Source organism: Micrasema longulum, unplaced genomic scaffold (assembly GCF_059751315.1).
Source record: "Micrasema longulum isolate JH-2025_06_02 unplaced genomic scaffold, ASM5975131v1 h1tg000828l, whole genome shotgun sequence".
Taxonomy (NCBI): domain Eukaryota; kingdom Metazoa; phylum Arthropoda; class Insecta; order Trichoptera; family Brachycentridae; genus Micrasema; species Micrasema longulum.
The window spans coordinates 131,227-153,708 of NW_028278020.1; the positions used below are offsets into that span (position 1 = coordinate 131,227).

Genomic DNA, 22,482 nt, shown 5'->3' on the forward strand with positions numbered 1-22,482 from the left:
ACAATTAATGTTTATATTTGAAATACGAAAATGATTTTATACAAGGAAATCAATAAATCACCGTGATTGTAGAACGACCACGGATGTGCGAAAAACGCTAAAGTGACTTTCTTCTATACACCGTGTATGGTAAACCCTGTCACATACGAAACCGCGATGATCGGCATGAGTACGAAGACACATTGGCATATTTAAAAAAAAACAATTAGAAGCGTTTTAAAACTAAAAGAATACATATTAAGAAACTGAATGGTTGCTTACTTCTGCAGGGGAGAAAACAGAAAACGGAGGGGGTAGCTATCTCTGCGCTCTGCAGAAGTAAGCAACCATATGTTTTTTTTTTAATTTTGAAACGTTTCTAAATTTATTATTTTTAATATGTCATCTTGCTCATTTCGATCTTTGTGGTTTCGGAAGTGACAGACATACACGCTGTATTTGATCTTAAAAAGGTTTTATAAAGGCTTTATATTCCAGATTAAAAAATATATAACTAACCCAAGTTTTATAGGATGACGACATTATTGTTATTTTTTGGCATACTTTTCTTATACGGCACTGCTTGGAAGTATCACCCGAGTAAAGAGGTTCCGGTGAACTATCTTTAAGATTAACATACCACAACAGAGATTGAGAGCATTTTAGAGAAGGGAACATGGATATCTAGGCATATACAGGGGTGATGACCTGCCACTGGCTGGTTTAAGCGGCCACTTTACACAATGTAACATTCACCATTCTGCCTATGTTTAAACATCCATTTTCACAATTATTCCTACTATTGATTTGTGCAACGTTAAATTTGCCGAAACCTTTATTGATGCGAGTGAGATTCATCTGACTGAATTATTTCACCTACATACTAGGCAATGCTTGAAAATATTTTTCAATTGTTATACTTCTTCTCGGATCAGTTGGCCTAAAATGCTCTCCATCTCTGTTGTTATATGTCTTAATATTTTGGATTTCCCTAGGGGGTTAAATCAAATCCGTGTCTACAAAAATTTGGACAAACCAAAAATAAAGTTGAATAAACTCATTTGTTTTCATTAAATTTGCATATTATTTTGTCCTTATTATTGGTTTTAAATGTGATTCCTGGACTGAAAACATTTTTTTTACCTTCCACATAACAAGAATAATCCAGATACGCTACAATCGGAAAGCTAATTCAGTTCCCTATGCGCCACTGGGTGTCAATAGAGAAATGGTGATGATAGTATTGTTATTTATGATAATTAGACAAAACAGTGTTGAAAAGTGTATAAAATCACACAAAAAGTTTATCAGTAGTATGATATCATAGATTAATGAAGACACTGACCTGAATTTGGTTGCGAGTTGGAATTAGGCCGGGCTGAAGGTGCTCCATCCCTCGCCTCCACTTCCAGAGCATAGGCGCCTTGCTTCTCACGATCAAACACTATCTTCGTGAACACCTCCCCGGTCTGCAAATTGATCTCGAAGAAGTCCTTTCCCTCGTTCCTGGGTGAGTCCACAACGTAGTAATAAACCTAAGAATAATAAAAGTTTTTGACACTTTTTTATTTATATATACGCCCAGTGGGCACTTTCAAGGACGATATACATGATACAAGTAACAACAAACCATCACGCTGTTTCTCCGTAGGAGTAGGCAGAGAGGATAGAACTCCACATCACTCTATCTTTGCATACAGATCTCGCTTGCTCTACATTTATACATCTTGTCATACACGCGCCGATTATTTCGACTTTTGACATGTTCATCTTCAAGTATTTGGTCATGCCATGTCTTTCTTAGTCTTCCTCTATTTCTGCAGCCATCAACATTCGCATTGTAAATATTCTTAGCCGTTCTTTCGCGGTCCATTCGCTCTACATGTCCAAACCAGCGCAGAGCTCCTTTCTTGATTTTGTCGATAATGCTTGTCTCAGCCTTACATAATGTACGGATCTCAACATTTGTGCATCTATCATACATAGTTTTACCACACATTCGCCTGAGAGATAGCATTTCAACAGCATTCAGCCTACTTTCATCCCTGTTTTTCCAAGTCCATACTTCGCTCCCATACATCAGGGTTAAGACCCGGACTCCATTGTGAACAGCTAATTTTGCTTTTATATATATATTATAGTAAGAACTACAAGAATATAAACAAAACCATTTTGTTCTTGTAGTTCTTAATTAATTGTGGAAGAGATGGAAACAGATACAACAAAAGGGCATATATGATGTATGAGTTTGGAAGAAGCAAGGAATGAATAAGAATGGAATAAGACGAGGACTTCCAAGAAAGATGTGGCATGGTCAGATAAACCTAAACCAATAGGAACAATACCCTACATTAAATATATCCGATACGTGGGAATAATATTAAAGGAAGGGTATCAGTAAGAGGCGACCAAAAAGCGATCCGCTATCACTAGCTTAAATATTTTTATTTATTTATTTTAGAAATTAGCCGTTCACAATGGAATCCTAATGTTGACCCTTATGGTTGGAAACGAAGCATGGAATTGGAAAAACAAGGATGAGAGCAGGCCGAATGCTGCTGAAATTTGATTTCATAGGCGAATGTGTGGTTTAACTATATATGAAATTTACCTGCTTTCAGTCAGTAGTTTTACATTTGTGAATTATTGATTAAACTGCGATTAAAAAAAATAATGCTATGGATTGATTGCTTCCATCATAATACGAATACCCTATCTGTCTCACGAAAAACAATTAATAATGAATTAATAATAATATTAATAAATTGATCAGTGAAGTCTAAGAATCTGAAGTAGTCTGAAATCGGGTTGTGGTCCCGTGGCTAGTGTCTCGGACTCACAGACCAAAGGTCCGTGGTTCGAATCCCACTCTACCCCAACTTGATTCCATTTTCTAATAGTGAGTTATTTACAACTTGTTGAAAATGGCCCTCAAAATTAAATATTTGGGTAAATCATAAGAACGCAAATATTTCTTTTTATTTACAAAATAAAAAAAATAGTAAAAAAGTAATTGCATACGATCATTGTAAAGTCTAATAATAATCTGTACACTACTAAAATCACTGCAAGCTGTGTAAAATCTATTGTTATCAGTTACAAGTAGAGTTGAAATAGTAGAGATACATGTATTTTATGTTTTTTTAAGAATCAACACATAATTCTGCTCCAGGTTGCAAAATGCTGTTCACTTACCGAAGTACATTTTCAAGATTAATAATTTAAAAGACGTCATACATTAAATTAGCTACATTTACAGCAATAGCGAAACATATTAAACCTTGTATTTTGTGACCAACGCCATCTACTCAGTTAACTCTCATCAGAAATGTGAGTCTGTTAGAATACAGTGATGTTTAGGAAAAAAATTAAACTCTTTTGTTTTTCTAAAGCTTTCATTGATGGTTCGTGGTGACAAAAAAATATTATCGGAATGGGTATCGGAATGAATTACCTGATTGTTAGGGAATGTTCCATCTTTATCAATAGCATTAACTTGGGTCACTTTAGTTCCGATGGGTTCTCCTTCCAGCACAGTCTCTTGTTCTCGTTCAGTAAACAGAGGGATTTCATCATTCACGTCTTCCAACATGATATAAACTGTAGCCTCAGATGCCAGTTGCTGCGCCCCATTGTTCTAAAATATGACGAAAATATTAAAAAATGCACTGCTGGTAGAACTCGCACAAATAAAATTTTGATCACCAGCACATACAATCTGCTGTTTTTTACCAATGGGAAAATAACTAAAAATACATTTTAAATAAATGTCACAAAGTATAAAATTTTGTTGTAAGCATTTTATTTAGAACTCTATCGAAAATATAACAATTAGGGAAATATCAACGGCTTAATCCGAAATCAAGATAGATTATTTTTTTGCGCTAACAGAGTTTATTACTTCATCAATATGTCATTCGACAAAACAACAATGTGTCGCAATGAATTACCTGATTGTGATAATGATTTTGAACATAATAATATGATAAAACCACAACAACAAACCACGTAGGTTTATTTATAGGTATACAATAAAGTTTTACGTTTCTCCTGTACAGTTTGCTTTACTGGAGTTGTCATGTTTACGGATTAAGCCATCGATATGCAATTCTAATTACAAGTTGATAAATATTACTTATACTAAATATTTCAAAATAAATGCTTTGATTCAGAGTTTTAACTTCATTACCAATGAAGTCAAAAGGCAATAAAAACATACTTTTCAACAAAGCTTTATTATCATTACTTATAGTTCATAGTATATTAATAAATTAAAATCAGAAATACAATCCGAAAAGTTTTGTAACTGGTATGAGAAAATTGTGCATATTTGTGGGGATTTTTTAGCGGTGGTAATTATGATTTTATGAGAATAATGATCCTAAAATATTTGCAAGAGGTAGTGTAATTTTATACACTTTAATACAAATGTGTTGATAAATGTTATTTTCTACTAGGGTGCTTGATTTACGTTAAGGGAATTGAAAAATATTCAACAAATTGACTACCTCAACTCGAATGGTCAAATTGTATTCCTTAATACTTTCATAATCCAATGGATGATTAACTTTTATGTCAGCCCATGTGAATCCATTATCCGCTCTTTGTTGCAAATAGAATGTGTGAAATTTATTTGTCTGAGCAGTTGATCCCGGCATTAGCCGGTAAAATACTGTTGGGTTATTTTCTATACCCGAGCTGCGAAAATAAAAATGATATTAGGATTTTTCAAAATGCAAATACGTCATACAAATACACGACTACGACTTTCACAATACAACATTTATCACTTTTACTAAACCAATATATAATCTAAATGAACAGGGAAAAAAGCGGCACAAAAACATTGATTGATTGATAGAAACATATTATTTAGCATAAGTTTTTGAAATGAAAAATGTGTATATAAAGAACTTTGGCGCAAAAAGTGAATTCTGAGGACCTGTTTAAGATTTGAAAGCTTGTGCTTTTTTTTGACTCATCAATAAATTAATTCTAGCCAAAATGTTTATTCAATCTGCAGGGCCCTGTGTAAAAAAATATTTTGGTATCATACAGATAACTCTGTTTAAAACATTGTAAATTATTGGCAAAATTATGTGCTATTTTTTTTCCCTGTTTTAAAGCTCAAAGTTTAAATTTTACTTTCTATACTGATTGGCGATGATTTCTACTGCCAAAAATATTTTGAAAATCTGATTAATTTCTAAATTATATTAAAGAATAAAATTAAAATTAAAAATGATAGTTAAATTGTATCAATGAAAGCAATCATTGAAGAATGTGAATGCTAATTAAAACACATACAATAAAGTTCGCATTACTACATACATATCTTGATTGCATACAGAAACAGATGTGTTTAAAAAGCTAATTTATGCAAAGTTTTACATGTAATGCTTTCATTTAACCAAATTATTAAAATTAAGGGCTATTCTGAAAATGTAGACAAATTCTTATGGATTATAAAAGATTACAATAATTATAATACTTATAACTTATAAATAAAATATTATGTTGCAATTGAAAATATTGTAAGTCTGCCAACATTTGTAATAATAAACAAATCACGATCATTTACTTGTTGAGTTATACGACATAATAGTCGGAAATAAAAATTACTACACAGATCCATAAGTTATTTATTGGTATTTAATTTAATTAATTTATTCATTTTATTATACTCGTATATAACTTTTTTTTTTCTCAATGGGACGAAAGTCCTGTGTTGAGTTAGGACGAATAATAATCTTAAACAAAAAACGGACAAATAATGCTCTTAAACAACAACAGGTAATAATTGTTACCAAAGTGAATGAAATTGATTATGATCCGATTCCATTAAAATTACACTTAAAAAATACATAAGTATAAAATACAGTCAAATTACTTTTCGACTTGAAAATAGAATGTAATATGTGTGTATATTTTTAGAACCTGTTGGCGCCAAGTCATACAAAATTGTCTACAGAACAGCCCTTTAACCTTTACGTATGACGGCTACTAATTATTACTGAAATCAGTTACAGCATGTTTAAATGAAAAGTGAAATAGTATTCTAATCAGAAAATTAAGTTTTTTTGTAGCCCAGCTTCATGCGAACTATTGGTGTTGACATAATATCTTCCTACAGGCGCAGTTTGTCTTCAAACAGGTACAATAATCGATCAATTTCGCTTCATCACATGTTTTAAGAATGTAACTAATTTTCAAAGAAAAATATTTTTTATTTAAGCTAAAAAATTCGTCAACTTTTCAAAGACCTGGCAGCAAATCATTTCTGTCAAGTAAGAATTATCTTTTAAATATAAAAAATGTGAATGATGTTTATTCTGCCAGATAAAATATAAGCATAATATTAGTAATTAGTGAGGTTAGTAAGTGATCATTTTATCATTTTCTTTATTTGTGGAGTCGGCATACGTGTTACCTCTGTGTTCCCAAAATTCCTTCATGAAGCAGTGCATCCCTTCTAGTGTTGCTTATTAGTGGGACTATCTGAGAAGATCTTATGAAAATCAAGTGATTTGCAAAAAAATGTATGGATTTATCAAAAATGCACGAGAATATAATGAAATGCATATGAGAATTAAAAATAACAAGAAAATGCGTCAATATTTGGGTGATTCTCTCAAATATTGTTTATAGAAAACACCAAAGCTTATCCCCGTTCCCAGTGTGTATGACAGTGCAACAACATTCAGTAGGATCGCAGCTGAGCTGGGCGCCACGAATGTCGCTAACATCATCTAATGAGACTAAGTATAATAACATACAGAGTACGAGGGACGGGATTGTAACGCCACACACCACACTGCGTGCATATAGTGATGGGGCTGCGTGCGGTGCCCGTGCGCCAAACACTGAGGCCACAGACCTGGCTTTGACCGACACGACCTTGGCCCCGACGGGCAAGTTCTCTCGAATGTAGATGGGCCCGTACACCACGTGGTCCCACACGGGCGGGTTGTTAGCGCGGTCCACTACATCTATCTGTACTTCCACAGTTCTGGACAAGGGAGGGAAGCCCTTATCTTGAGCCATGGCTTCCAGCTTGTAAGTTTCTCGCTATCGGGAAAACGGTAAATGGAAACAAAGAAAACCACGTCGTTAGTAGTGTTAGGGGCCGGGAGGAGAGGTCGCGAGCGTCGTCGCGGCCTCTCGCCCTGGTGATACCAACCTTGCCTTTACACAGGTCACTACAGTACCCACTGTGACATTCTCTTTGATGTGAACGGGGCCGTACGTGGTCTCATTCCACAGAGGAGGCTTATTGTTCCTGTCTACGACGTCTAACTCAACGTCCACGTCCGCGTGAGAGGGTGGCTCTCCCTGGTCTGCCGCGCGTACCCGCAGGCGGTACCTCTCTCGCTAGTAGCGGAACACGGGAGCGGAATCAAAGGTCAGCGGGGGGCAAATAAAATAATAACAACAACAAAATAACTCCCATTGCTAAAGAACTTAATCAAATCATAATAATATAAAAATTTACTCAATAATGTCACACAAATAACAATGAAAAAATAGAATATCAATGACTGCGACAAATTGACTTGTGAACATTTTATCAAGACAGTTAACTACCGTTTTGTGACTTCACTCTTTCAACATCACAACAGTCAAACAGTTCTCCATTCAAAATTGATTTAAGTCTAAGAAAATAATAACCAAATAAAACAATATTTTACACTACTTAAACTACTGTACAGAACAATCATTCCTCAGTCGTTCTAGCAACTGAATAGGACATGATGTCGTATAATATCCACACTTTATATCTGATATTCATGTATATCATATACCTACTTACTGGATAACATCCCTGGATGTGGCCAATGCCGAAGAAAACAATTGTGCAGTTGAAAAGAATAAAAATAATGATGATGATAATAATTTACAAGTTTCAAATATACACAAGAAATATATGCAAAAATTACTTAAAATTTGTACAGAACTAAACTAAAAAATAAAAATTTGAAAGCAGGCATGGCATGCGGAGCTTTGCATTCTCATAAAATGGTAGGAAAAGGTCAGGATGTCATAAAGTTAATTTATCTTGACCTCATGTTTACTAATTTACAATGGAACGACACTCATTGAAATCAAAATAAAACGATGGACGTTTATTATTGAAAATATTTATATTACAGTACGTCGCCCCTTTCACAGAAGGAATATGTCACAACTTCCGGTTCACAGTCAGGATACTTTTACTTTTTACAATTTTTTTTAGTATCCTGACTGCCCCCGTAACACATATATTTATACAAAATATATATTCATAACATATTATATTAGTTCCACATCTCCTTCCCTGAAAACAAACCACCAAATGAAATATTATACAGTATGAGCCTGATTGATATGAGATGTCGTCTGATGGAATGAGATAAAGGAAATGTACAAAAGGTATGAAAGAAAGGCCATCGGTGACAGTAGCCATGGTTTGCGGCCGGCCAATCTGCAGTGGCGGCCTCCTACGTGGCCCGTGGCTGCCCACAACAAAATAAAATCATCACACGTTAGTAACAAAACATGTACATACAAAAGTATATCCAAAAGCTGAAAGCCTTCCAAAGTATCTCAAATAATAACCAATAACTATGTGTGCGCAGGATATACAGAAGTGCTGTTATACGTAAACTGTACATGTTTTACAACTAAACATAACAAGTTGACAGTGAAATATTTACAGCAGTTGTTAATTTGTTTTATTTATAGTACATGGTTATTTTAGTAAAACGACAAGAGTTATATGCAAGAGGTGCCGTAGAAATAAACTCATGGCAATAATAATTTGTACTTAGTGTCGCCTGGCCTGTGGAGACCAAGCCGCAACTGAAACGAACAGTGCTGAAAGGAAGAAATAAGCTACCTAACGAGCTGGCTTCTATGTACTGCTGCCGGTTCCATCAGACTCAAATAAATACAATTAATTCCGTTGATGGATGATTGCTCGTAAGAACCAGGATCAGTATTACGGAATAGCGATAAAAGCGGGCTTATGTATTATATTACAGAGTAATGTACAAGGCCACAACCAGTCTCACAATCCTAGGTCTGGAAGCGTTCATTCACCAAACCATGTTTTCGGGAGTAATGTACATATGTATCAATCATTCACATCTAGCACACCGTTTATTATCCTATCTTAAGTCTAAGTTATCCCTTGTAAAATACTTACGTCTAAAGGCTTCTTTAAAACTATCCACCCAGATTCAGGTTGAATCTCGAAATAATCAATATCTCCCACATTGTATGGCGCACTCAGAGTATAAATGATGGCACCATTATTATCAGCATCTTCATCAGACGCTGATACCCTTAAAATATTTGTCCCAATACTTGCATCTTGTTTAACATTTTCTACATATTTCTGCAAAAAAATTGGTAGAAAAATTAATAAAAATATTGCTACTTATGTTTGATTGTTTACTTACCTCAATTTGTAGTGAACTTACTTGTCTGTCAAATAGTGGAGGGTTATCATTTACATCAGTTATTTCTACGGTAAATGAACATACACCTTCTAAAGAAGGCTCTCCTTGATCAGTTGCTTTGACTGTAACGGAAACAAATTTTCCATCATCGCCCTCTCTATCGAACACTTTATTCGTAGAAACTTCTCCAGTTTCTTCGTCAACAGTGAATTTAGTCCCTTTTTGATTTGGTTGCTGAACGATAGAGTATTTCACCTGCCCATTAACTCCTTTGTCTTCGTCCGTTGCATGTACTTTTATAACGGGACTTCCATTTGGTGCGCCTTCTTCTACTTTAGGGTAATAGGTGCCGCATTCTTTAAAAATTGGTTTATTATCATTCACATCAGTGATAAATACAACAACAACAGCAGTTGAAGTATGTATTGTGGCATCTCCGTTGACACAGCAAGCTCCATCATCAAGGGCAGTAACATTCAATTCATACTTATCTCTGTCTAATGAAATAGCCTTTCCATGTAGTCGGATTACTCCAGTAATTTCTTCAATAACAAACTGGCCTGAATTAGTTCCACCACCCACAAATCCAAAACGAACATTATCACCATCCTTATCCGATGCCACAACGGTTGTCACCAGTGTATTAGGGCCGGCGTTCTCATCAACATTGGGTGTGTACACTTGTTGCGAAAATTTCGGTTCTTCATCATTTTTGTTCTTTGTATAAATTCGTACTGTTGCAGTTCCTGTCTTAGCTGGCTCTCCCTTGTCTTTTGCGGTTACCACAAACTCGTAATAGGCATTATTGTTATCAGCATCAAGTTGTTTATTATTGGTTATTATACCACTGGAATCTACACTAAAATGATCATCTGAAACAATAAATAGAGAAGTGTCATTATTGAACATAATATAGTCAATTATGTCAAAATAAGAAATGTATGTAAAAATGAATTTTATATCATTGAAATATTTGTATTCATATCATGATCTACCCAAATATTTAAATTTTGGGGGCATTTTCTTATCGTCGTAAATAACAGTGTTAGAATATGGGAAACAAGTTGTGGTAGGGCAGGATTCGAATCTCGGACCTCCTACTCCGGAGTCCACAACACTACCCACAGGACAAACACCTGTTTACCTATTCAACCCACTTTCAGAAAGACGGTAATAATATATATTAATTCAGTACATCTTAACATCCTTTGAAATGGCCCAATTACAGCATAGAACATCCAGGGTTGTAAAAATCCAGATAAGTATAAATTATTATGATCTCATCAGGAATTGAGCCAGGCCATGCATGAATAAGAATGTAAATGGCAAATAGTGTAATAATTAGCGAAGACAGATAAATTATATATAGAGCATGATTATTATTTTTCTAATTATATACCTTCATTTATATACCTAAATAAAAATAAAAAGTGAAAAAATATTTTGGATTTGAGCATTCAAAAGATTAAAAAAAACACAGATGTCTCTAAAATTAAGTAACATCATTTGGTAGGTGTCCTCGCTAACAAAAACTGTTATATCGGCTGGAGTGAAATACAGTAAAATTCATAGATGTCTCTACATGTCAAAAAAACATAATGATCTTTCATTTTATTTGGATGTTCTACAAGGATACATACAATTTGTAAGTAAGCATTGGTATCATTCTCCATATATATCCTCAATTAAAGAACTCCACCATCTCTCATAAATTATATAAAACAAGTGTGCAGCTTAATTACATCAATTTGAGTAATAATAAAGACTAGGTTGATAAGACAAATTGTTTTTTAAAGAATATAAAAGAGAAATTAAGAAGATATAGGAAGTAATAAGTTAAGTCGTAATTATTGTTTGACTAAATTAATGAAATAAGAATGTATTGATTAATTGTGCTCACCTGAAACCAGATATTCAATTTCAGCATTTTTTCCTGAATCGGAATCCATAGCTTTTACTTTGAGAATGCTTGTGCCAAGTGGAATGTCTTCATCAACGTTGTGAGCTTGGTAATCAGGCAATTCAAATTTAGGTGCATTATCATTAACATCAGTTACTCGTATTGTGAGCTGGAAATACATCACAATATTAAATACAATAAAAATTGTTTTTCACATAGCACATAAATGTGTGGAATGCATAAGTACCTACAGATAATTTTTGAGAGATGTAACAATAAAAATATGGTTTTGATACCTATTTGAAGATTGAAGTATAATGTTTTTGATAAAATTACATTTTTGTGTGGATAAAGGTAAATAGTTTAAAGAACTTTAAAAAAAGTAAAACAATATTTAAGGAATATTGTGAAAATGAGCAGTTAATTTATACTAAAAAGAATTTTGACTTACAAAGATTTCTCCAATATTTTTTGAGATTTTAATAAATCATTATTATCATTTGGGATTGGAACTGAACAGGAAACAACCACTGTTGAGCTGTGTTTTGAATATTTTCAAAAGTGTGAACATATACATATTATATAGCAGGTATACTATCTTCAAAAATATCTGTAGTCTAAAGTTTTGCATTCAATCAATATTTTAATAAGTTTATATTTGGTGTAATAGGTAATTATTACATGAGGATCGGGTGAGATAGTCAGCTGTAGCCTTATTAAGTTAAGGAACATCGTCACATTTAGTTTTTAAAGGTAGACTACAGAAGAGTAAACTCATTCAGAAGCCTGACTATTAATATACATAAACAGATCTTCCGTTACACATTGTTGATGTTCGGCATTTTGTGTTCGGCTTTTATTTATTTTGTCAATGGCCTCTTCAGACTAGTGTGTAAAATACAAATGTGAAATAAAAATGAGCAGATGTTAACCTCGACAGAAGTTGAGAACCCTCCAGAATCTTCTGTAGCAGTGACAACCAAAGAATAAACATGGGGCTGACGAAGATCTTCAAAGTCCAGCTCTTTAGCTAACTTTACGATACCAGATGTAGGGCCGATATTGAAGGTCCCTGCGCCTTGTCCTTGTGCTTTTAATGTGTAGCGAATTTCTCTATCAGCGAATGATTTCGCTTTTACAGAAATTATGCTGAAACACACAGTAATTATGATAAAACTTGCATTGTAAAATGTGTCAGTGCAAAATCATTACTTTTGAATTAAAACACCAAACAAAATCTCAATACAATATGTAAGTTTATAATATTAGCAGCAAATGACAAAAATCAGGTGATGTTGATAAACCAGAAATGATCAGGTAGTTAAAAAGAAAATGAGGGTAATATTGCTTCAACAAGTTAAATAATATCATGGAGTAATAACTACAAGCAGGTAACTTCAAAACCAGATTTATTGTCTTCCTCCATCAATGCTACAAATAGACAAGTCAGATGCATTCAAATAATATTTCGATGATTTAAATGCTTGACTTGTAGCATACGTGGAGGAAAATACAAAAATGTGTTCTAGGTGGTTAACTCAAAAATGTTCATTTTGAAGTTGCCTAGTTGTATTAATTACCCCACAATGCAGAATAACCTTTTTACAGATTAACTCCCCAAGTTTTTATTTACTTATGAAGGAGTTAAGTAGTAAAATGTGTATAAAAGGAGTACTCTGTAACCTCTTTTTATTTATTCTGAATGACTTCTAGTGTCATTTTTGTGAAAATTATCTCAAGGGCGCTGTACAACAAACATCTTACCGGTTTATTCTCTCCATTTCCAATTGAGGATATTATTTGCTAAAACGGCTCATGAATTTGAACGTTGAATGAGCCGTGTTTACAAATAAAACCCTTAATTATTCTAGCACTATTTATTTTTAATAGGAGATATAAACATGGGTACATTAAGAAAATTTATCAATATAAATATGGGTACATTAAGACAATTTATTGGAACAACTGCAGCAGATCTAAATGCAAAACATATTTGTGTATTCACAAAATGATATTTTTTACTCTATTTACCAAACATCAAACATAAAACCTCAAGATTATATTAAAAATTTTACCAACACAAATAATATTTACAGACATATACTAATATTTATGTACATTTCATTTAATACTTCGAGAATGTGCAATTTGTCACTGGTGGCATTTATAAAATAGTTATAAAGCATACATACTCAGAGTCTTTCTTCTGATTTTCTGGAATTTCAGCTTCATAACTTGGCATGTAGAACTGTGGTGCTCGCTTTCCTCCAACAATAGAAAGACGTTCTTCCGGTGTTGACTGGTATCTTCTTTCATCTACTCTTCCACTCTGAAAACATTTATGAGAATTGGAATATTAATAATAATCTTTATTCAATGGGTAAAAAAAAACTTACAACCATAACATTTATTATGTAAAAACTTAAACTAAGTAAGTGAATTGTAATAAATCTAGTAAACAAATTTTATTTCATTTACAAGAAATAATTTGAAGAAATCACATGATGTTAAATCAAAATAGGAATAATATAAAAACAGGGTTTATGTTATATTTATACCAAATTATGAGGAATGGTTTCATTAAGGAGCAAATAAATCTCCGATTCAAAAATACAAAAACAAAGAAAGAGTTAGCTTCATTTTTTAAATTTAGTTGCAAATGAAAATTATTATTTTTCTTCATATTGTCCACAGTAAGGAACTTTAGTGGTTTAAAAAAAAAGTATCTGTTAATAGGTTATCAAATTAAATCATTTTTTAATATCTTTATGTATCGTATTATCTTCGCTATGATTTTTTGACTTAGTTGTCTTTGATGAGTTGTTTTGATTTGTGGGTAGGCTTTCTGGAAACCGGAAATCTATTACAATACTCTTTTAATTGATTTATCTTATTCTTGATTTAGAAGAGCTGGTTAAAGTAGATCATATTTATCAGTTTTCCATACATTTAAGAGAAACTTCTATGTACAAATTTTGACCAAATGTAAGAAAACATTTTTTATGTCTGATTTTCTGTAGCACTGAACTTCCTTATTATTCATAGTATTTTTAAAATAAGTTTTGGTTTTTTTTATCACATTTTATTCTATTGGTTGTATTACAGATTGACGTTCCATAAATTTGATTTAAACATTTTATAAATTAACTGATAATTATTTCCCTTAATGTTCTTGCAATTCAGCTAGCAAATTTCTCTCGAACTTCCCTCTTGAAGACTCAGAAGTAATAAAACACTGCTATTTTGTTATCACAAGACTAACTATGGCTTCTATGAACCCATAAACGTCACACACCTTGGAATTCTTTAGGGTTGATCTTCCGGCTTTTCGTAGATCTCTTCGCCATAAGCACATGAGATGAGGATGGATTGGCATGGGTGAGCTCGAAGACTTATGTTGATGGTGTTTATGAATTATTGTATACCATTATTTTATTACCCTTGTTTGTCTTTGCTACAAAGTTTTATGTTCTGTTTATACAGTTTCTTGTATATATGTATATTTCTGTATATAACCGTTATAATTGGCTTAGGCCATGTACATAATAAATAAAATAAAAAAATAAAAAACTTTAAATTGTAATTTTTAATACTTGGATTATGTCAGTGTAAAATTGGATGGTTTTACTCAACAAGGAAAAAAAATATATTTAGGAATGATAACAGATTACTAATAATATTTTTACAAACTCAAAACAAATAAAAAAATAATATTATTTGAGCTATTTTTTAATGGCCATGCTTTTATAGTTTTTTTTTATTTTGAAATTATAAACTTTGCCCAGCTTACAAGATTACAAACTCTGTTTCAAGCTAGACAATTACACTATAATATTTATTCCAGCTTTTTTATTTATTTACGAATTAAAATAAAAAAAAATCACATTATGTTAGAATGCACTAAGTAAACAGTCCTTATATATTTAAAATATTTTTTTGATATAGGTGCAAGATGCTGATTTCAAATTATATGTTATGCCTAGAATAAAGATTACTCTTTTAAAGCTTTCAAAAATGAAATAAAAGAAAATTGTGGGAGAAATAATGCGTTGAAAGAATAAAAAAAATAATATATGCGATTATCCCGTAACTTGTTTTAATGACTTAGTGCATTCTGTCTCTGTCAGTAAAGCTTCGTTAAACCACTTAACTTTCTTGTGAAAAATCTAATAAAATTTTTTCTTGTTCATCAATGAATAAGTAAATAAATTAAACTTATGATAATACAGATAGTCAAAAATCAAGTTAAAACTTACTATAAAATAAAAATAATTAGTTGATATTGTAATGTAAAAATATTCAAAATAAAGTTCAATTTGTAACCTAGTGGTTGGCGCGTTTTACCCACCAATGACCCCAATTCAATTCAATTAACCGAAGAAGACACACATTCAATACCCCGTGCCCCACTTGATTCAGGGCTAGCATTCCAAACGCTCTTGTGGCCGTATTATCTCGTGCATTTACATTAAAATTACATGAGAAAAACTGTTTTCTCGTGGCACGAGAGTGGTTCAGAATAGCACCCCAGATAGGAAAATGATAATCTTATTAATTACCTGATCTTCCGCTTTGACATACAGGACATATTCCATATCCAGCTGGAAGAGATCCGTTCCTCTCGTCCGGACAACACCAGACCTCTCATCCACCTCGAACCTTCCTCCTGTCCTGTCCCGGACTATGAAGTAGTGGATGTTGTGGTCCGTGTCGGGATCTCTTGCCTGAAGAGTGAACACCGGAGTGTTGGGAGGAGCGTTCAGTTGCACCACGGCTTGCATCGGCAACGGTCGGTTGATGAAGTAGGGAGGCTCGTCGTTGATGTCCTTCACGTGAATGATGACCCTCTGGTTGTCAGTATCTAGAATTTATAATTGATCGTCATTAAAATAAAAAAATAATGTAAATTGCAATTTGTACCTTTGTTATAGTGGCCCTTAGAACGGACAGTCGTTTTGCACACATATTTGGGACTGTAAAACATTAATTAAAAACTATCAAATTTATCAAAGTAAAATGTTTAGAACAGCAGGCTATTGAACCATTTCTCAGGCAAGCAGAAAAGTTGATTTTATTTACAATATTAAATATTTTTCAGCCAAAATTATAAGGAATACAAAAGATTAGACATTCCCTTTAAATTTTACAATTTTTTAAGTATGTCAAAGTGTATGTATTCTACCTTCTAGGGAGTCATCAAGATTAAATTTTATCAAAACAAAGAGTTTTTCACTCCACAAAAGTCATCAGATAGAGTTGAGAAAATATGAACATTCAAACATAAAGAGAATGGTAAACATTACACAGTGAGTAAAGTGATAATCTAAACAAGCGAACGACAGGTCATGAGCCCTGTAAATGCGTAGACTTGCATATTTCACTCTCTAAAATGTTTTCTATATCTGGCGCAATAAAAATGTTAAATTTCTAACGCCCTTGGATTTTTGAACTACATATTAATACATCATTTAATGATGCTACTTAATTTATTAAAATTAACTATATAAACAGTTTTTACTAAGATTAATACTATTATATTTGTTTACAAAACAGAATGTTTTCCAGACAATTTGTAAGATATTAGTTTTAAAATACTTCGAACTAAATAGTTTGACTTATGATATTACAATCCTTTTCAATCTCAAATGGATGATTGTGTTTTTCTTTATTTATTTACAGATTATAAAAATAATTTAGGTGGGTATTTTGTTTGAAAGGTAGACACAATATTAGGTTTGAGGGTAAATTCAGCTGGTTCTAGAATGTTAAGATATTCCTAGTCTGACAAAGGTTACCCGAGGATCTTATTAAATAACAAGATCTTGGGTAGCAACAATATGGCATCCTGAATAATAAGGAAGATTTTAGCTTCCATCTTACAAATTAATAGTATTTAGGGGCTTGAAGAACATTAACATAGTATTACAATAGCGATGGAGAATATTTTAGAGAAGGAAATATGGATCCCTGGGCATTGACAGGGCTTATGACATATCGTTGGCTGGTTTATGTAACCACTTTGCGCACTGGGTGACATCCATATTTCTTCAATTATTCCATCTGTACATTTTTCAGAAGTTACATAACTGATACCATTAACAAATTTATGCGGGTGAGATTTATCTGACTAAGTTTTTTGATTTAAAAATTACTCCGCCTATGACGTTGCAAATTCTTTACGGTGAGTTGTTTTGATAGTGGGTTGGCTTCCCGGTAACCGGGAATGTATCACAACACTCTGTCATTGGTCGATTTTGGATAACTAGTGACGTCATTCAAATAATTTTTGTTAAATTTTTCATACATTTTTGAGAAACTTTGCCGTTCCATTAAATGCTCTAATTTTTAAAGGGGGTACATTTTTTTATATCCAATGTCCCATTGCACTGAATATCCTCAACAAATTGTGCACCTTTCAGAAATAGGAAGTATATGCATCTCCGGCTTCGTGACATGTCTTTGGTTGGCAAGTATTGTGTAAAACGCGTAATATTTGCCATTCTGACCATGTTCAAACATCCACATTCCTTCGATTCTTTAATTTTTCATGTTTTTAGTGACAGAATGGAAACCTTCCATACTTGAGAATTTTCCGATTAACTTCACATACAAGAAAACGCCTTTCCAAGATAAATTACTGGCCTGTGATTATTGGTGATGTGTGATTTGATCTGTGAATGATTTATTGGCCTATGTAATTATTTCTTGGAAGCATATGATCCTAAGAATTTTGCACATTATAAAATGTAACTTCGAAACATGAAGTTATTCCAGAAGTTTTAGTTTTACTTATAATAAAGTATTTAAAAAGACACATATGTTGGCCATTAATTGTAGGATTGGGTGTTTATGTTGAATAACCAACATTAAAGAAAAAACTACCAGATTGCTTGGATGCAGCACTATTGCCTATGTACATAAACAAATATGTATTTTGTTTAAGGCATGTTAACAATAAAATTTATTCTCAATTAGAATAAAAAACAGTTAAGTAAAGGGGGATTTTTGATTCCATAAATAAATTGAAATCATTTTTAGATAACATTATATTATTAATAATACTTACATTTTAGTCCAGCTGGAGGCAAGCAAGAAAAATAAACACAATGTAGAAACAGTTTGGACAGGATACATGATTGTAAAACATGACAAGATCTTTAAAATATCACAACCAGTTGGTAAGATTATCTAAAATTTCATTTCATTTCAACAAATAAAATATAGTAACAATTTGCTAACATAATTTATGATATTTACACAAAATGTTATAAGGTAGTTTAATATATTATATTTATACGTATTTATAGGAGAGTTAGAATATCGGTACGGAGTGGAGCGTGGAATATTCAATATTGGAGAGGTCGGATACACAAGATAGCAATAGTTTATTGGTCAGGTGGGAAACAGTGTAACAAGGTACACAACAGTAATTACATTTCCTCTATTTTTCTCCATAGCAACACTATTTTTTCTACAGCCATTAAGAATTCAATATCCACCATTTTATTACAGAGCTAATTTGATAACAGTACTCATGTTTTTTGTATTAATTGCAAAATACTGTTTTTGTTGGTGTGAAGCAGTGATTTAGAAAATGAGTTTCCTTGGTATTCTAAAATATGAAAGCGTTGGTGAGTAAACGTATTTCTTATTAAATCTATTGATAGTAAGCCGTTTAATACATCAAACAAGCTTGCCAGTTATTCTAATCTAACTTTTTAAATTAAAAGAAAATCATTTTGATCTAGGGCTCTCCAGATCTCTCAATCTCAACAGTGTAACAAGTAAGCAACTTGAGAAAATCAATTATAATTTGATTCACAAATACGTATTCTTTTGTTTTTGACCGACCGAAACAAGATTTTCAGCCGAAACTAAAACTGAATTTCGGCTTCTGTTCTAGTTTCAGACAAATACGAAACTATGTTAAATAAGTTAAAGGTCAATCGAAGGCCGAAGCGAAGGATTTATGAGTTTTTATTGCTAAACCTTATGAGTTCATTAAAACAAGTGTTAAATAAAATACACGATGAAATAAAAGGCAAAAATTTAATAAGTAAATTTGTTTATTGTAAGTGTTTTTTGGTTCGTTAGGTTTATATTATACACATAACTTATATCATGTAAGTATGCTATAGGAACTTTAACTTATTAACTACAAAGTAATTAAAATATATATGTATTTATAAAAGATCTTAGAATTACTAACTATATTCAACAAATCACAAAATCAGTCTAGTTTTTATTTTTAACGCAAGACAATGGCAATACAATAACTAATTATTTAAATGAACAACAATTCAATGTATAGAATTTCTAACGCTATCTGACACATCCCGACCGCAGGTTTCGGTTGAGCCGAAGTTTCGGCAAATTTTTGGCCGGAATTTGTCGAAACCGAAACATCGGTAGGTCAATATTTTTTTATTTCGGGGAAGTCAAGCTAAAGAATGAACTATTGATTTACTGTAAGAAGTGTTCATTAAATAGATATAGATTTTTCTAAAAAAGATACAACGTTTTTATTAAACTGTTAGCATCTTACCCTACGGCGTGGTGCCTAGTGCCTACCAAATTCGTTGATTCAATGCTTTTGTAGTAAATTTTAGAGACGTTCCGCCATGCCGCGCCGAACAATAAAAAGGTCGCGTTGTTATTATGCACCAATAAAATATTTAAAGTTATGTTAAAAGTTGGAATAATCGGCGCGCGTGCATTAGACATTAGATGATATATGCATGTAGAGAAAGCGAGATCTGTATGCAAAGATAGAGTGATGAGGCGTTCTATCCTCTCTGCCTACCCTTACGGGGTAGCGGCGTGATGGTTTGTTTGTTTGTGTAAAATATTAAATACAATTTCAGGCAACAGAACTAAACATTAATACACCATTTTAAGCTATACTCTTGAACCTCCTTTCACACGGTATTGAAATAACACGATCCAAAAATTAAATGAAATTAATTTTTAACAATTAATTTACCAATTCCTAGGAAAATACAATCATACTATTCGGTATTGGAGTGCCCTACACAGTTCATTGACTTACTTACGATTTTTGAAAGTATTTGGATATCATGTTATATTCAAGAAAAAAAATAAGGTAAAACTAAACAATTTTTTTTTTAATCTCGAATTTTTTATTTGAAAATTTTTTTTTTGGTGTTTTATAGTGAACAGAGGTTCATTTTTTCAGGTCCCGACTAGATGGGAATTTCTGTGTTCAGGCAGGGACTTCTTTGTTACTTGTTTATTCATTAAATGATGCTTAAACAATGCCAATCAATTGATTTTTATGAGGAAACCTATCCAGCATCGTTTTTTTTCAGTATGCTGTTTTTACACAGTACTATGTGGAACGTATCCCCTGCGTAAAAATGAGTTCCAGTGTACTCTAAAAAATTTAACCAACTAATTATAAATGTTAGCAATTTTATATAATATTATGCTATGATTTTTGAAAGTTTTTTAATTTTGAAATTGGGTACTTCGCCCGTAAATAACGTCACAACTTTTCGTCGGTGAGTTCTGGTGATTGGTGAGTTGGCCACCGGTAATCGAAAATCTTTCACAATACTCTATCATTGGTTGATTCGAATAAACATGTGACGCAGTTCAAAACAGTAAATTTTTATTATTTTTAAAAATAAATTTACGAGAAATTTCGCCGTACAATTTAAAGTTCTAATTTTTATCGAGTGTAAGAAAACATTTTATGTATCCAACTTCCCGTAGCACTGACCTTCCTCATCAAAAAGTACCAACTAAAACATACATCAATGTGGTTATTTAAGGAATTAAAATAAAAAGCATTTCGTGACGTTCGAAAAATTAAATTAAAAATTAGAACCTTTTAAGATCTGATTAAAAATCCATTATTCCTGTAATTGAAATCGTGTTTAAATTTATTGTGGAGTCATACTGGGAGGAATAGTGACCCTATCGTTTAAGTCGTGCCCTATGACGTTTCGGGACACGCAATCTACCTCGTCATCCTTGCGCATATATTAAATTGTAAGTAGAAATTCTGATGAATCCATTTAGCGAAATCATTAAAGTGGGACGAATTGGACTTATTACATTTACCGGCTAGAATATGAATCACTTTAAATTGAAGAGAATTATATAGAGTTTTGAATTCCAGTAACATTACCACCAATGTGTCCAGGCTGATGAAGAATACAGTTCAGAACCAGAAACCTGGGCGAGTGCTTTCGACTCGATGGCTATTCTCAGGTAAAAATCTACAAACAACCATCACGCCGTTTCCCCGTAGGGGTAGGCAGAGAGGATAGAACTCCACATCACTCTGTCTTTGCATACGGACCTCGCTTCCTCTACATTTATACATCTTCTCATGCACGCACGCCGATTATTCCTACTCTCGACATGTCCATTTTCAAGTATATGGACTTGACCGTGCCATGTCTTTCTCCTGCATCCATCAACATTCGCATCGTAGATTCTTTTGGCCGTTCTTTCGCTGTCCATTCGCTCTACATGCCCAAACCAACGCTGTATCCTTTTCTTGATTCCGTCGGCAATGCATGTCTCAGCCTTACATAGTTCACAGATCTCGACATCTGTGCACTTTTCATACATCGTTTTACCACACATTCTCCTGAGGGATCGCATTTCAACAGCATTTAACCCACTCTCATCATTATTTTTCCAGTCAAAATCTTGGCAAAGAAAATCGAGTAGAAATAAGTCCCCCTCGTCGTGACGTGTTGGCAAGTTCACCTATCATTCTTGGGGTTCTGGGACATTCCTGGCAGGGTGGACGTGAAATATTGATTCGAAAGGTTCTTTGAATTGAAATATTTAATTGATCCTGGACTGGTCTTATGAAGCGTAATACTGATCACCTTACTTTTATGTAACAGATGATTGAAATAGGCTGTATTTGGTTTATCTATTCATCACTTGGAGCGAAAGTTTGAATGATGATTCAATTAATATAAATTATTTCAAATAGGTTTTATAAACACGTACAAAAAAGCTAACTGAGCCCAGAAGTTATATTAATATTTTATATTTCAGGATTCACCATCGTTATATTGTATTTATATTTTACAAAATATGCAGAATAAAATATTCATAGGTCCCTTATCAATTATAAATTTATTAAACAATACGACACCCACGTCAGTTTCTGAAGAG

General features: G+C 32.8%; 1 protein-coding gene across 1 annotated transcript in view; it reads right to left on the bottom strand.

Annotated features, from left to right (window-relative positions):
- Window positions 1–1,324: 1,324 nt before the first annotated feature.
- The window catches only part of LOC148278767 (neural-cadherin-like), a gene marked incomplete at its 3' end in the record, with an annotated part of 268,459 nt that continues 247,301 nt past the window's right edge, over window positions 1,325–22,482 (bottom strand). Inside the window, exons 3-12 of the mRNA XM_088230905.1 lie at window positions 15,879–16,180; window positions 13,512–13,648; window positions 12,252–12,468; window positions 11,320–11,488; window positions 9,441–10,291; window positions 9,164–9,355; window positions 6,857–7,047; window positions 4,488–4,677; window positions 3,434–3,616; window positions 1,325–1,514 (exon numbers count right to left, since the gene is read on the bottom strand). Coding sequence (XP_088087031.1) covers window positions 1,325–1,514; window positions 3,434–3,616; window positions 4,488–4,677; window positions 6,857–7,047; window positions 9,164–9,355; window positions 9,441–10,291; window positions 11,320–11,488; window positions 12,252–12,468; window positions 13,512–13,648; window positions 15,879–16,180 — 2,622 coding nt within the window. The remainder of the gene's footprint in view (window positions 1,515–3,433; window positions 3,617–4,487; window positions 4,678–6,856; window positions 7,048–9,163; window positions 9,356–9,440; window positions 10,292–11,319; window positions 11,489–12,251; window positions 12,469–13,511; window positions 13,649–15,878; window positions 16,181–22,482) is intronic.